The sequence below is a fragment of the Lasiodiplodia theobromae genome (genome assembly GCF_012971845.1).
Source record: "Lasiodiplodia theobromae strain AM2As chromosome Unknown scaffold_7, whole genome shotgun sequence".
Taxonomy (NCBI): Eukaryota; Fungi; Ascomycota; class Dothideomycetes; order Botryosphaeriales; family Botryosphaeriaceae; genus Lasiodiplodia; species Lasiodiplodia theobromae.
In genome coordinates, this window is record NW_023336563.1 from 817,498 (window position 1) to 832,537 (window position 15,040).

Consider the following 15,040-nt stretch of genomic DNA (forward strand, 5'->3'; position numbering starts at 1 on the left):
CTGTGCGCCCACCCCAGGAGCGGCTCAAAGGAAAAGCAGGGAGGTGTACGATCATGTGGGAGGCGGTGGGATTAAAACCGGTAGACGCGCTGGGAAGTCCACTTCTCACCAGCAGCGACCTTGCCGGCGACGTAATCCGCGCACTCGTTGGCAGGAACCCCCGCGTGACCAGGGACCCAGTGGCACTTCACGTACACTCCAAGCTCCTTGAGCTTCCGGGCGCACTCCAAGATCTGCCGCAGGATGTAGGCGTAGCGGTGGCGCTCCCACGCGGAATCACCCGCTTTGTAGAGGCGGACCTTGTCCAAGCCATCCAGGCAGTCGCCGAAGATCCACACGCGGCGAGTAGTCAGACCGCGGCTTTTCCTGGCTTCCACCTCGTAGCAGGCGTACTTGAAGGCCTTCAGGTCGGCCATCCTGCGAACCAGGACATCAGAGCATCTCTTTGGTCGAAAGGGAAGGGGAAAGAAAAAGGGAAAAAGGACTTACAGCTCGACCTCCTCCGAATCCAGCACCGGGACCTTGATGGGGCAGTCGCTCGGGCGATGCCTAGCCAAGAACAAGCTCGACGTCACGACCTTCAGCCGATAAGCCTTGCTCGCCTTGTCGCCACCATCATCGGCGGCACCCGGCGTAGCGCCCTGTTGAGCAGCAGGATCGCGCGGCTCGACTCGAACGACACCCAGTCCTCCTACCTGCGCGCGTTTAAGCGAGGCGTCGGTGAACAAGGCGATCGTCTCGTCGTCCGGCGGCTGCTCGTGGACCCGCATCGCCGTCCGCTTCGCGTCGACCGGGTTGTGCTTGACGACGTCGAAGTTCAGGTCCGCCATGTCACCCCTCACCGAGTGATTGGCGCCGAACCCCTCTCGCTCGCGCTTTCGCATCCGCGCGTCGTGCTGCTGCCTCTTCGTCTGCGCCGGGCGACGCCGGCGCGCGACCCGGGTGATCTCGTCGGCGCTCATGCTGGTGTAGGTGTTATCCAGGTCTTTCCATGGGGAAGGGAGCGCTCATACTCATCGAAAATGTCTTCCGTGTATGCCATGGTTACAGGAAGTCGTGGGGGAGAGAGAGAGGGTCGAGGGTGCGACGGTGTTTTATGCGACCTCCCACAGCGGCCGACCCGCCGACGCGTCTCCACGACAACGCCACCACACGTCAACACAGAACGCGCCGCTGCGCAGAACAGGCAGGAACATGGCAGATTGGGCAGGCACGATTCAGCGCATAGCATTCGTTCAGTGAGCGACCCGACGCCGCCTCAGCTAATATAAGTGCATCCGACTACCTTCACTGAAGCACAAGTACCCATTGGGCGTTCCTCATTCGCAATTGGCAGTCAATGAAGGCTAACAATGTCCGCATGCCCTCTCCATACATGTTTAACTACACCAAGCATCATTTTCTGAGGAAGCGACTCGCCAAATCGATATATGACACTCAAGTGACTGCTGCGAGGTGATCATGCTGTCTATCTAGTGCCTGGATATATGCTATCTGCCTTTGGCGTTGCGTTCCGCAAACTACATATGATAAGACTGCATGTGCTGCTTAAGTTCTACCATTGAAATTGATTCATTACTTCAAATACATTTAGTCTATTTCAAAAGCTCTATCAATGGGTGGGAAGTTCAAGAGGACGGGTCCAAGCTTTTGGAAAGCAGCAAGAACACGTCCAGATTGAAATTCCAGCCGAAACTAAATATGTTGCACTTGACTTACGATGTTCGTTTCGTCAGTGCCTTTGATCATGTACTCCGTGAACCCTTCTAGCGAACGCCAGAAGGGAGGCCTAATGGAGACAATCAAGAAAGCGTACCACAACCTCTGGACAACATCAGACACTCCCACTAGCCTGAAGCCCCGAAGGACCAAGCATCCTCGCGGGTGCGTTTACAAGTCATCTCCCGGCACAAGCCAGCCGAAGCCAACTGAGACCGAATCGATTCCTCTTCATCCGCCGTCGTCACGGTCCCGGTCTGCAAAACGTCAAAATTCTCCTCGGTGTCGGTGAGGGCATTCGCAGGAAGAAGCAGAGAGGAACGTGCAAGGGGTAGCGCGCGGCTCCAATGAAAGAAGCGAGACGCGGTTGGCAGATGCGAGGTGGTGGCCTCAAGATTCATTCAAGAACCGGGCTGTCTCGCCCGCCAACCGATCCGCAGCCTCATTACCCGGGACACCAACGTGCCCAGGGACCCAGTGAACGAGGAACAACACGCCGAGGTCGCGAAGTTTCCGGATGCACTCGAGCGTCCTCTCAATGATCAACTCCCACGGCAGACCCTGGCTTGCGTCCTTCTGGAAGCTGCAAAGACCGTTCAAGATAGCTTCCTGGCTATCCGTGAGAGCCACACACAGGTTCCACTCGCTGTGGGGATTGTCCTTCTTGCTCCGAAGTGCCTCCTTGGCAGCGAGCCAGAGGCCACCACACTCCACCGTGAACGAGAGCTTGCCCTGGCTCGCGGCGGGAACATGATCCATCGGATGAGGGTTCATGATCTGTACGTGAGTGGTGGTTGCTCCGGAGGGAAACTTGACAAACGCGGCAGCGACGCAAGGGGACAACGGGTCTGCCCGTGTGAACGCTGAACCGTCGGTGAAGTAGACCTGACGATCGGGCAGATTGAGATCGCCTTGCAAGCGTGCGTACGCGTATGCCTCGTCCAGCTCCCGAACCACGGCGACACCAAGGCTTTCCCGCAGGAAGTCCCCCCGGCGAATGTGCTCATGGGGATTTTGGTTGAATCTGACGTAGTGATTGAGTGGTATGTCCTCCGGACGTGCTTCCTCGCCGCGGCCAATCCTACCAAACCTCCTGTCATAGTTTCGCTGAAGTTCAGCTAGCTTACTATAGCGGCGTTATCTGGTTCTGCATGGGGGAGGGTCAGTTACTTACGAGCGAGAGATGCGCACCATGATGACGTTAGTGATCTTGGTGTGACTTGGTCTTTCTAAGTGTGCTGGGGGGGCGCGAGAAGATCTTGTAAACAAAGCTCGCTTAATTTCCGTTGCTTCCCAACCTGGAAGGCACGGGCAGGCTGCGCCGCGCCCAGCGCCGGCGAGCAAGCTCTCGCCGCACCGCAAAACTATGCATCGTATCTTCGTTTACCTCAGCTGCCACATCCGCTCAAGACCTCTCACTATGACTGCGCATGCCTATCACCATCCATTCCTTCTCCACGAGAGGAAGTCGACGAATCCGGACGACGCAGCTCCCACGACGCGTCTCGATGAGAACCGCACGACGATGTTGCTTGCGCCGCAGCGCCGCAACTTGGATGACGGGTTCGAGCAATACGACTATATACTTCAGGAGCAGCACATTTGAGGCGGAACATGGAAGTGGTGGAAGTCATCGCGCTGCTGCTTAGCTTGGGCGTGGATCATCACTGACTCCTGGAGCAGCGGTATCAAACCTGGTCGCGACCACGTCTTCTCAAGAGTCTCTTGAGTACAGAAGGATCAATTGCACCCCAGAAGCTTAGAAGACCATCCAGTCACAACTGCTGGGTGAAAATTGGGCTGGACACGCTCAATCCATGCCTTCACTGCCCACGCCCTGGTCTTTTGCTTCAAGTTTCGAGATATTGGAAGGACAGACGGCATAACACCCAGGTAGGTCGCGTCCTTCACATCAGAGGAGTACACAGAATTGAGAAAATACTGCGCAGTGTTTTCAAGCCGAACGAGCAGCATGTGAACATGAATTTGCCGGAATTTGGTTGCTTCCCGACATTCTTTGGACCTTTCCCAGTTCTCCACACCAATTTCTATCATTCAAATTTTCGGGAATCTCAACTGACGCATGCTAGGATAAGACCGCTGCACATCGTGCAGAGCAGGGAAGATGTGAAGTGAGCCAGCCTGCCAAGGCTGGGAAATACGTCGCGCCGCTCTCGCACCAGTCCCCAAGTGGCATTCCTTCCGACATCCCTGCCAGCCTCACAGTTTCGCGTCATGCCTCTTCTCCTTCTCCCACGCCTTTCTCGTCTCTTCCTCCGCATCATAGCTGTACAGCCATATTTGTGTCGTCGGATCGCTCAACCCGTTTGGACTTTGGATGTAATGCCTTCCCTCAGCTTCGTCACGCATTGCCTCGTCTCGCGCTCGCTGCTCCGGTCCATCTTGGAAGTGGAAAATGCGCCCGTTGACGAAGCTCCCCTGCTGCACCTGTGCAGTCCGTGGTATGCGCAAATCCTCGAAGACGTGAAGTGCCGCTAGAAGCTCGGATTTGGATGAGATGGACGATATAAGCGTAGCCAGGCTTGCTCCATCTTCGACCGCCTGTGCGCCACCTGGAAAAGAAGGCTGGTGAGTAACGGGAGGCTCGCTAACAGACAAGGATTTTCGCCAACCTTGAGACATGAAGGGCAGCATGGCGTGCGCTGCGTCTCCCACAATGACCACTTTGCCCGACTCGGAAACCCACCGCTCTAGCGCTTGCCCTGCTATCATCGGCCACTTGAGCGTTCGGTCAATCAGACTGACGAGCTTTGTGACGCTGCGGCCTGTCAGTGGTTGAATTGCCGGCCCACGTTCTGCGCGCTAACATACCTTGGCTCCCATCCAACAAACTGCTTCTTCATGTCTTCCAGTGCTGTCTCTTGTCTCCACGTGCTCGGATCCGAAGGCTCTGGGTGAATGAGCACCACATTGATACAGTCTCCACCGGCGATAGTGTACGCGACGACATGCCGGGCAGGTCCAAACCTGGGATTGCATCAGCTTAGCAGTCATCATGAAGAAATTTACCACATACCAGCCGTTCTGAATGTAGCTATCCATCATCCACGCCGTGTCCGGATCGTTCTTGATCTTCTCCGCCGGAATCGTCGCCCTATACGCAGCCAATCCCGTCAATACCGGCGGTTGATCCCTGTCGCCGAGCACCGCCTTTCTTCCTTCCGAATGGATTCCTGCACGTCGTGTCAGCATGCAGGACGCTATGCAACGCCAGCGAACCCCCCAAAGCTCTCCGCACCACAGCCCTCAGTCTGAAACCCTTCCACCTCCCCCAAACACCCCATAAGCCAAAAAGAAAAACCAAAAACCTACCATCAGCCGCAACAACCAAATCCCCCAACATCTCCCCCTCCCTCCCATCCGGCCCCCCATCCTCCCCCACCCCCTCCCACACCACCGCGCCCCTCCCCTCATCTATCCTCACCACCCTCCGCCCAAACACCACCTCCACCCCCACCTCCCTCGCCCTCTCAAACAACGCCCTCTGATAATCCGCCCTGTGCACAACCCAATACGGCGCCGACCCCTCTCCTCCCCCATCCCCTCCATCCCCACCAAACCACCGCCCCACCTCCGGCATCAACTTCGCCCGCCCTATCACCGCGCCGTCCTCCCACCGCCGGAACACGCTGCCGTCCGGCTCGACCACGTGCGGCTTGAGATGCGGGCCCACGCCCCACCGCAGCAGGAGGCGTGTCGCGTTGGGCGGAATTTGCACACCGGCGCCGATTTCGGATAGGGTGGGGGATTGCTCGATGATGGTGATGCGGTGGGGGGAGGGGGAGTGGGAGGGAGATGATAAGCGTAGGGCGATGGCTGTCGAGAGGCCGCAGATGCCGGCGCCGATGATGAGGATGTTGAGGGGTTCGACTGGGGCGGTGGTGGTGGTGCCGTTGGTGGCTTTTTCTTCTGCTGTCGTTGGGGGAGCGGTGGTGGTGGAGTTGGGTTCAGGCTTGCGGAGGGCGGAGAGGAATTGGAGGGAGCGGGTGGGGTAGTTTGCGTTCTGCAGAGTGAGTTAGCGGAAAACTGTAGAAGGGGAATTCGATGCTACTTACGATCGGTCCGTCGTGCAAGATGTGGCTCGCGCTGTCGACCAGGCCGGCCGTGTCCTTGTGGCGGAAAGAGCTCTTCGGTGCCGCCATCTTCAGCGCTGTGGGGAAAGGAATCTCAATGAATCGTCTACAATCTAAAACCAGCGAGAATGTCTCTCTAGAAAAAGAGAAATCTGCTGAGACGTCAAACGCGCGGAGGTCGCGGCAAATAAATATAAGCTCACTTCAGCTCTAAGCTCCGTGCTACTGTCGGCTCCCCCCACCAAACTCCAACGGGTAGTCCCTGACTGCATCCGATGCGCGCGCGTCCGACGTTAGCGCAAGACGCAAACGTCTCCTTTACGCCCCGTACTAGGTAGGTAGTACCCAGCCCGGCGGCCCCACGCGTAAGCTTATTAGGGTACCCTTGTGTGTTGGGAAAGAGCCAAGGACCGACCCCGCATCGATCCGAGTACGAATTATAACGTGGTACATACACATTGACTTTCGATGAGCGGATATCAACGGGAAGCGCAGGCGTGAGGCAGATATCGAGGGATGTATAGTTTGGAGGGGCGAGGTTAAAAAAAAAAAAAGAGCTGGTGTACTCGGAGCATGTAGCCGCGCATTGTTAGTTGCCAACTGTGAAATGTGAGAAGAGCTTGAGTAACTTTGTGTAGACGCGGAATAAAGTGTTACGTGAGGACGGATACTGGTATGAAGTTCTTTGGGATATTTAGATGATACAACTTTGCGAACACATTATTGAACTGGCGGGAAAGGGATGAAAGTCAAGAAGCGCAGCAGCGCGCAAGAGCGGACGGGGTATCATGATTGCAACTGAAAAAGAGGCTCGGAGCCTTCTATTTACGCCTTTCTCTTCTTTTTCGCACTGGCCAACGCTTCTGATATCCGTGCAAGATCTGCTTCGACCGCCTCATCGTCTTCTTCATCATCTTCTTCAGCGACCAAAGTCTCCGCATCGCCCGCCTCGGAGTCCTCATCATCGTCCTCACCAGACTCGAAGCCCTCGAACGAATCATCGTCATCTTCTTCGTCCTCAGGCTCCTGAACCTCGCCTCCGGCTTCCGACTTGGTCTCCTCCTCGCGCTTCCTCTTGCGAGGCATCTCACCAAGACGGCCTTGTCGGCTCTCGGAACTTGCAGCCTGGTCGTCATCCTCCTTGTCTGGAAGGGGAGTGTACCACGGGATCTTGCCGCGCATGAAATCGGTGAGCACCATCTTGGCAACACTATCCAGATCAGCTTCGCCACCCTTCAGCAGTCTTCCACCCTTTCGGGCAAGCTGCTCCAAGAAATCCTCGTGATCCTTGTAGTCCTTGAGCTCGTATGTCCGCAGCACATGCTGCTTCTTGCACTTGGCCAACGCAGCGGCAACGTACTGCTCGGGATGCTCCGTCTTCTCAAGGCGCACGACACCACGAAGCAAAAGATCGGCATCAGTGTCGTTGCCGTTCGGAGGGACGATACCGGGGCAGTCAATGAGGTAAATCCGCTTCATGAGCGTGACATATTGCCAGACCTTCGTCTCACCGGGGATGGGCGCCGTCGTGCAAACCTTCTTCTTCCTCAACGTGTTGATGATAGAAGACTTGCCAATGTTGGGGTAGCCAATCAAACCACAAGAGATTTGCTTGCGATCGGAGTGAAGGGAAGAAAATTGGCGGAGGAGAGAGATCAAAGAGCCTTTTCCAAAGCTGTTGTTGATCGAAGCGTGGAAAGCGAGGGTGGGGTAATCCTTCGAGAGATAGCGGACCCAAGCAGCCTGTTGATCGTCAGTAATTGACCTTCGAACAGCAATACGAAAACTATGTTCGGGGTATGTATGAAACGTAACTAAGAGGACTGCCATGGTAACCACTGAGCGTGGAGACGGCCCTCAACTCAAAACGAATCATTCTCAGACCCTTGCGGACAAACGCCAAGACGGAGATTATCCAACTTCAAAACCATGACGGCCAGAAGCGGCGGGACGAGCTTGATCTCCCAAAGCTGTAACGGACCTTTTCCATAGAGAGTTGCAACGAGTGCAGGAAAAAGCCCTGACTTAGCGATGGGGCTGCAGGGGAGTGGTGCAAAAAATGAAATAAAATGGGGTTTGGAACTTACAGCAATCTTCGTCGGCACCAAGTCACACTTGTTCAACACAAAGATCAGGTGCTTGTGAGGTGCCTCCTCTCTGATGTACTTCTCCACAGACCGACATCTCGTACCAAGAGGGTCTCTGGCATCCAGGACGTGTATTACCACATCGGAAGAGTCAATGACCTTGTACAGCTCGTTCCAAATACGCTTGCTCTGGCCCTTGGAGAAGACAGCCTCACGTGCTGCTGAGGTCATGTCGAAGTCGTCACCCTCGCCCCCAGCTCCAGAGTTTCCGCTCAGCAGTTGTGCTTGCTCGAGACGATCCAGGTAGTTATCATGGGACTTGACTGTCTCTCCCGCAAGATCCTCGATGTTCGAGACACCAATCTTCACTCGCTTCCTCTGTGCCTTGGGGCCGAAAGTATCCTTGAACGGAGCCGTGTCAATGGTCATCTTGGCTTGATGTTGCTTGATCCCGTTGACTTTGTCCTGACCGTCTCTGATCAGGGACATGGGAAGTTTGTTCGACTTCAGCAGCACCGAGTATGGGTCTGTTGCACGCTCAGCCATGGCGGTGCGGAACGCCGAGAGGGATTCTTGGCTGATGACGCGGGAGTTGGTGAACCATTTGCGGTTCGGCTCGATGCGGGCATTGGGAATTTCCTTGGACTGGTACGAGGCAGCCTTGGTGATTTCACCGCGTGCGTTCCTCTGGGCCTTGCCATCCTTGAACATGTTCAGGTGCTTCACCCTCTTCGCATCGCTGCATGCAAGGTTAGCAGCTACTCTGCAGGTTGCCATTCATGTCCACTTACCGATAGAAGTTCTCGCCCTTGGTCCTGACATTGCTCATGCCATCGCCAGTCTTCCCCTGCCGCTCCCTCCTGGTTGCCTCTTTCTTTCCGGTACCCATGGTAGCGGTACACGCAGCGACGCGCTCGCGATGACGGTTACTCGAGAAGGGAAAGAGGAATTCGGCGCGGTTGATGCACCACGCGGCGCTTGCAGAAGCAAATCTGAAGGGCGCAGAGAGGAAGAAGAAAAAGAGCGAAAAGCGGGCGAAGTGGAGAGTTGAGTGCGCTGCGACGCTCGGGCGCGCTCGATCTTTTTTTCGGGGCTTTCGCGCCAAGATTTCACCGCCAAGATCTCCAGCCGAAGCTCTACCGACAAAGCGTCTGAGAAAGTCTGGCGACGGCAACGCGATCGACCACGCGAGCAACCGCCATCAGCCATGCCTCCATCGCACGCCCGGACGGCCTTGTCGGCCTCGATACGGTGCAATGCCTGCGTCAATGCCTCCGTAGCGCGCCGCACCTTTGCTTCCTCGCCCGCCTCGCTCCAGATCCCTCCCGAATCTCCCAGATACATCGAAGTCCCCAAGGCGCCGCAGCAAACCGCACCGTACACGCCCGTCGTCAAAGGCTCGCTGCCCGTTCCCCGCAACATCTTTGTCACCCGCAGCAAGGAGGCCAAGGAGTCGGCGAAATTCCTGCTCAATGCCACGCGGGAGCCATCCGACGCAGCACCGCCCAGCGGGCCTCACGCCGACCGCCTCGCTTGGGAGCAACGGTTGGCCGCTTTGAGGAGGAAGAACCTGCGCGAAGGTGTGGCCGCTTTGCACAAGCGCAAGAAACAATCGGACGAATACCTGGCCCAGCGCGGCGCTCGGCGCCAGAACGAACAGGTGCGCCTGATCAAGCAGCCGCCGCGCGATGACGAGGTCTTCACCAGCCCCAGCACGCCCCTGGCCGTCCGCAACTTCCTCAAGGGCATGTACTACGTCCCTTCCAAGGTGAATCCGAAGTGGAAGAGGAAGCGGGTCGAACGCATAGAGGCGGCGAAGTCGGACGAGAGGAAGGATATGCTGCACACGCTCTACGTGCACGCGAGAGATTACATTGTGACCGAAGACCAGCTGTCTAAGGTTATCGAAGACACGTTCGGCACCCAGGACAACCTTCCGGGCTTCGCCGCCTCCAGCAACCAGCAGGGACGCAGCATCTGGGCCAGAGGCGAGCTGTTGAACATGGAACAGATGTTGCAGAACAACCAGGGCTTGGGCAACAGGGCGTTGGAGAAGATGTCGATTCCCGAGCTCGTGACTCAGGAACGCATTCACAGGATTGCTGAAGAGCTCACCGGCGGCAAGATTGCGCGTGCGGACGAGGGCCTTCGAAGTTAGTACATTAAAGGGCTGCTTTCAGGAGAGAGGATGGTGTACTATAGGTTTCAATACCATGGTTTGACGTCACGGCTGATCTTTGTTTGATATGTACAATCAGGTGAATCAGAAAATGCTTTCGGGTGCATTCGAGCTGTTGGCCACGCAGAGAGTACAGAGGGGCATTGCGGCCGAAGGCTAACGCGAAGAACCGCAGAACCCTCAGTAACTATGCCTCAGCCTTCTCTTTTTCCTTGAAACAAATCGACAACACATGGGTAGTTGAAGCTATCGTCCGGACGTGTATGTAGACTTCTTAATTCGACATTCTCGTCCGGACGATAGCTTCAAGTACCCATTGTGTCGACCTGAAACCTGTTGGGCCGTGATATTGGACCCTGATACCGACTGCTTTCTCCTTTCCGTAATTCGCAATCGCTACCATGGCTCGGGCTTCACCTCACTAAAGCCGCACCAAAACACGACACTCATCCCACGCGAAACCTCTTTCGCTCCAACTCTCTTCCTCCGCGTCAAATTTTTTTTCCGCACAACACAAACTCAACCCCGCTTATCGCTCTCCTTCCCACCCGAGTCTCCTACAAGCACGCGAACAACGACTGGGCTTGTGGAGCCACGCCTCCTCCACGGTCCATCGCTTGACCCGCCTTTAATCGGCCTCACCTCAGCTTTGTTGCCGTACGCACACGTGGCACAATGCCTGGTTCCCTTGGAATGGACCTTCAGCCTATTTACAAAGGCGATATGGATGCCCTGTCGCCGATAGAGTCTCAAAAGGCTTTTGATAGACTGGAAAAACAGTCATTTCTGGCGCGATTCGGGATGTCGAGACCACCTGAAATCGTCACGTCCACCACCGTCCTTCCGACTACCCTGACCGTGCCTGACTGCGGAGATCGAAGACCCAAGCTGAATTTCCACCAGCTTATCGCCCTGGCCATCGTTGATCACGTCAACCGCTCACCGACTGGCCAGGATATACTCGACTGGATGGAGACGCACTTTGAGTACTTCACGCAGCATCCACATGGACTCGCCCATCTGAGAGCTAGGCTTCGAGGTTTCTTCATCACATATGATCCGCCTATTGTGCCTTTGAGCGAGAAATATCGACATGTCGCGATGCCTTGGGAGCAGGAGCAATACCTCAGCCTACGCTACGCCATCGTCGTCGGTCACTACAACATGATTTTCCCGAAAAGTCACAAGGCCTTCCCCTTCATGAGACTTCCAGCAGAGCTACGCCTTAACGTATATGAGTACGTTCTAGGCATGCCGTGCGAACAGTTGACGGCGCACCCGCACATTTGCTGGACGAGAGCGCAACGCCGGAAGATAAAGGGCCACTTCCTCAGCCACGTGAAGTACTATGGTAATGCCGGCCCCCACACACCGGGGTCATGGTATGGCTCGACCGACTTCATATGTCCGCCAGCTAGTAGAATTCTTGCCCTACTTTCTGTTTCCAAGAAAATCCACGAGGAGGCTTTGCCCATTTTCTACCGCATTAACGATTTCGGAACCATCAACTACTTCTACTGCGGAGGCATCCCTATCCTGAGAAATCTTAGAGGAACTCGTCGCAACTACCTCCGAAACCTCACTATCACCTATCCTGCTGCAATGGTAGATATTTTCATCCTAGCTACGTGCCAGGAGTTGGAGAACCTCACTCTTCAGATCGAATACCCTGGTTGGAATGACAGGGATCTGAATTTGCCTCCGGAATTTCATATCCTGAGCCGCCTTCGAGGAATCAAGAAATTTAAAGTTTTCGGCCACAACGCGCACCAATTTGTTGAGAGAGTTCGAGCGTACTTGGAGCCGCTGGTGACGCAGCCGCGCGAGGAGCCGGGAGAAGCTGTCGACGAAGAAGGACCGGTGAGGAAAAGGCTGAAGATGACATAGGTAGTTGAAGCTACCATCCGGACGTAGATGCCTATTTAATAATCCGACATCTTCGTCCGGATGAAAGCTTCAGCGTCCTACGTAAGTTGGCTGTCTTTGCTCCCGAAGAGAATTGCGGAGGATCGTTTCTTTGGTATCTACGTGCTTGCAAATGAGAGAACTACTGGGGACTGGAGAGAACAAAAAATGGAGAAATCCTGGGGGTTAAAATCAAGGGAAGGCAGGTAAATAGTCGAGGTCTATTCCTTCTTACTCTCCATCAAAAGTGAGGAAAATTACAAACTCCAAATGATTAGTCGTTTAGGCTGCGTGGCACGGGTGCAATGTGTTCGCGGAAAGCAAACTGTTCTTTGTAGTCCATGTGGGAGTTCATTCAACTTCTTTGTGTGCTCAAACTACTGCCACGGCGATGGGCGGGAAAGGGTGGTGTGCTTGTGGACGACGCCGCCTCGAACACCATTGCATCCCAGCAGCGCGCCTGCGTCTACGACACCACCGCTCAGCCCATTGTAGCCATGAAGAACGATATGGAGCGGTCTGCGCACATCCTTGGCCGCCATGCCCGTCATCGCGGAAATCCACCGCGCGTCAGCTCCGCCGTCATCCCTGTGACTGCCGCTCGACGAGACTCGCCTTCCACACTTCGACGGCTCACGGCTGTGAGCGGGCGAAAGTGAGCGCCACCGCCTTCTGCGCATAGCAGACTTTCCTTCCTCTCGCGCGACCGCTATTGCGAGCGCTGCCTCCACGTCATCAACCTCGCTGCTCGCCCTGCCCCGTTGGGCGGTCTCGAGGGCATGACTTCCGCGAATCCGCGCGCCCTCTGACCGGTCGGACGAATGCGCCAGGCACAATTGCCAGAAAGGTGGGCGGCAGCGGGTCGAGAGGGCTCGACGGCTCTGATGGGGGAGCGCGGCGGGGAGTCGTGCCTTCCACCAAGAGCAACTGCCTTCCGCCTCGCTGGCGAGGGCTGCCTACTTAAACCCCTCCTCTCGCCGCTCGACTCTCTCTTCTTCTTCTTCATCCAACACCCATCAGCTCTCTGCAGCGTTACCCCATTGCTCCATTGCTTGCCCATCCACCGCACTTGTTGCTTCTGATTCTCGAGCATCTCATCCACGCCACCACCCACTATGAAGACCGCCGCCGTCGCCCTTGGTCTCGCAGCCAGCGCCCTCGCGGCTCCTGCGCCGTCCGCTGAGTCGCTCAACCAACAATGGTCAGTGTTCCATTGCCTCTCTCATCACTCAGCTTCCACTGACTTTCTCTTGTGCCAGCTGCTTCGGCATCTCTGCCTACGGCGTCAAGGGCTCTGTCTCTGAAGGCTTCTGGGGCAACGTCAAGCAGCTCCCCGACGGTCAGCTTCGCATCGGACAAACGAACCTCCAGTACGATTCCAGCTTCTGCACCAACAGCTGGAGCTACAGTACGTTCCCTCCTCCTCTCCTCCCATCCCGTCTCGCCTCACACCTCCCTCATGCCCCTTGCATGCTTCCACATTGTCCCAGCCCGCTTCATGTTCCCCTGGCACTCTTCGATATCATGTACTCTTGGCTCTCGCTTTACCCACACTGCCTCACTCTGCACCTTTCGCTGGCCTCTGTCTCATGCGTCTCCTTCTGTTACACCTTTGCATCTCATCACACTTGCTTCTCCACCACACATGCCTTCCACCGCTTCCACTCGAATGATGCTGACTGGGCTTGATGGAAACAGGCTTGTATGACCAGAACCACTTCGGCTGCGTCCTCGCCGGCTGGGAGAAGCAGTTCCAGTGTGACCACGGCAAAGCTTCCTGGACCGGCTGGCACATCGGCTACGAAGGCATCGTCACCCTCCATGGCAGTGCTCAATGGTGGGCTTGCCCGACCGGCGACCACTCTGGACACAACATCTACAAGGCCCCTCTTCCCGGTGACTACTGCTCCGAGGTCACTCTCGTCGCGAACAGGTGCAGAGCCGTTCGTCAGGCGGGCATCTGCTCTGGAACACGCTGCACCAGGCGCCTCTCCCCTCCGGGGTTGCCCCCTGTCTCGCCGCCCAGGCAGAACTTCCCATCTGTCAGCACTCCTCGTTGCGCTTCGCCTCCTTGCACCCAGTCGATTCCCACCCCCTCGAGGTCCGCGAGTTCGGTGTCCGTGAGTTCGAGGTTCATGGGTTCGAGGTCCATGAGTTCCACTTGCTCGGGTTCCGGATGCATTCGTTCCTCTTGCTCAGGTTCTGGATGCCTGAACCGCAGCTCAAGGTGCCCTGGTGAGCTCAGCGGCAACTGGGAGGTAAGACTTACCCTCAATCGTACTCAGCAAGATGCCACATGACTAACATCCAACAGTTCCCGCACTTGATCGTTCCTGTCGAGTCCAACAGGCCTGACTTTGCCCCTGGCACCTCCTTCTTCGGCACTGTCTCCAAGTCAGTCAAGTCGTACTTCAACTTCGACATCCCCGGTCACTACTCTGGCAAGACCTGCACGGTCAGGTTCATGTTCCCTGAGCAATGGCAACTCGAAACCTCCAGCTTCGAACTGAGGGGCCTCGGCCACGTCTACGCCGGCTGGACCAGGGGAGTCTCCAAGTCGACTACCTACAGCACCGCTCCCCAGTGCGAGAACAGGAATGCCTTCACCTTCAGGCCCGGCAACAGCTACGTCCTTAGCAGGGCGCAGTGCACGCCCGGCGTCATGGGCTTCTACATCGAAGGAGTCTCTGATACTTACCTCAGGTGGTTCCAGGACTTCAACCCTTGCCCGTGAGTGCTCCTCCTTCCATTCTCATTCTGGTTCCCCCTCCCTCTCCACCTTCCTCTTCCTTCACCTTTGCCTCTCTCTTCTCTTTCTCCTTCCTCTCTTTCGTCTTCTTGTTTGCAAGTCCCATAGCTGACTGACTTCACACAGCATTGGTCTCTACCTCACTGCCGAGTAGAGAAGGAACGCGATGGAACTGATGGCATGGTGCTCATGGGCGTTATTCACGGTTGATGGATGTGTTGAAGCATTGTTGTTGTTCTTATTGTTTGACTTCTGTTGTCCCTAGCCTCGATCATCACCCCTAGTCAGAGTCTCGTACCAATGCAGC

At 56.0% G+C, this 15,040-nt stretch overlaps 7 protein-coding genes across 7 annotated transcripts; 3 read left to right on the forward strand and 4 right to left on the reverse strand.

Moving 5' to 3' along the window:
• Positions 1-71: 71 nt before the first annotated feature.
• Positions 72-962, reverse strand: LTHEOB_2911 (reverse transcriptase; the record flags this gene model as incomplete). Its single annotated transcript, XM_035511776.1, has 2 exons — positions 72-417; positions 490-962. 2 exons carry the CDS (start codon positions 960-962, stop codon positions 72-74), a joined length of 819 nt encoding a protein of 272 aa, XP_035363637.1.
• A 1,147-nt stretch (positions 963-2,109) lies between these two features.
• On the reverse strand, positions 2,110-2,913 carry LTHEOB_2912 (reverse transcriptase; the record flags this gene model as incomplete). The annotated part of the gene is made up of 2 exons (XM_035511777.1): positions 2,110-2,845; positions 2,894-2,913. The coding sequence occupies 2 exons, from the start codon at positions 2,911-2,913 to the stop codon at positions 2,110-2,112; spliced, it is 756 nt and encodes a 251-aa protein (XP_035363638.1).
• A 1,026-nt stretch (positions 2,914-3,939) lies between these two features.
• On the reverse strand, positions 3,940-5,882 carry LTHEOB_2913 (Salicylate hydroxylase; the record flags this gene model as incomplete). The annotated part of the gene is made up of 6 exons (XM_035511778.1): positions 3,940-4,292; positions 4,353-4,498; positions 4,552-4,707; positions 4,757-4,913; positions 5,053-5,743; positions 5,796-5,882. 6 exons carry the CDS (start codon positions 5,880-5,882, stop codon positions 3,940-3,942), a joined length of 1,590 nt encoding a protein of 529 aa, XP_035363639.1.
• A 756-nt stretch (positions 5,883-6,638) lies between these two features.
• LTHEOB_2914 (Nucleolar GTP-binding protein 2 protein) lies at positions 6,639-8,789 on the reverse strand (the record flags this gene model as incomplete). The annotated part of the gene is made up of 3 exons (XM_035511779.1): positions 6,639-7,556; positions 7,901-8,639; positions 8,692-8,789. The coding sequence occupies 3 exons, from the start codon at positions 8,787-8,789 to the stop codon at positions 6,639-6,641; spliced, it is 1,755 nt and encodes a 584-aa protein (XP_035363640.1).
• A 318-nt stretch (positions 8,790-9,107) lies between these two features.
• On the forward strand, positions 9,108-10,058 carry LTHEOB_2915 (Lipid phosphate phosphatase 2; the record flags this gene model as incomplete). The annotated part of the gene is made up of 1 exon (XM_035511780.1): positions 9,108-10,058. The coding sequence occupies one exon, from the start codon at positions 9,108-9,110 to the stop codon at positions 10,056-10,058; it is 951 nt and encodes a 316-aa protein (XP_035363641.1).
• Positions 10,059-10,880: 822 nt separating this feature from the next.
• On the forward strand, positions 10,881-11,966 carry LTHEOB_2916 (uncharacterized protein; the record flags this gene model as incomplete). Its single annotated transcript, XM_035511781.1, has 1 exon — positions 10,881-11,966. One exon carries the CDS (start codon positions 10,881-10,883, stop codon positions 11,964-11,966), a length of 1,086 nt encoding a protein of 361 aa, XP_035363642.1.
• A 1,133-nt stretch (positions 11,967-13,099) lies between these two features.
• On the forward strand, positions 13,100-14,887 carry LTHEOB_2917 (GPI anchored cell wall protein; the record flags this gene model as incomplete). The annotated part of the gene is made up of 7 exons (XM_035511782.1): positions 13,100-13,185; positions 13,244-13,392; positions 13,683-13,927; positions 14,011-14,104; positions 14,184-14,242; positions 14,299-14,714; positions 14,860-14,887. 7 exons carry the CDS (start codon positions 13,100-13,102, stop codon positions 14,885-14,887), a joined length of 1,077 nt encoding a protein of 358 aa, XP_035363643.1.
• Between the last annotated feature and the right edge of the window lie 153 nt (positions 14,888-15,040).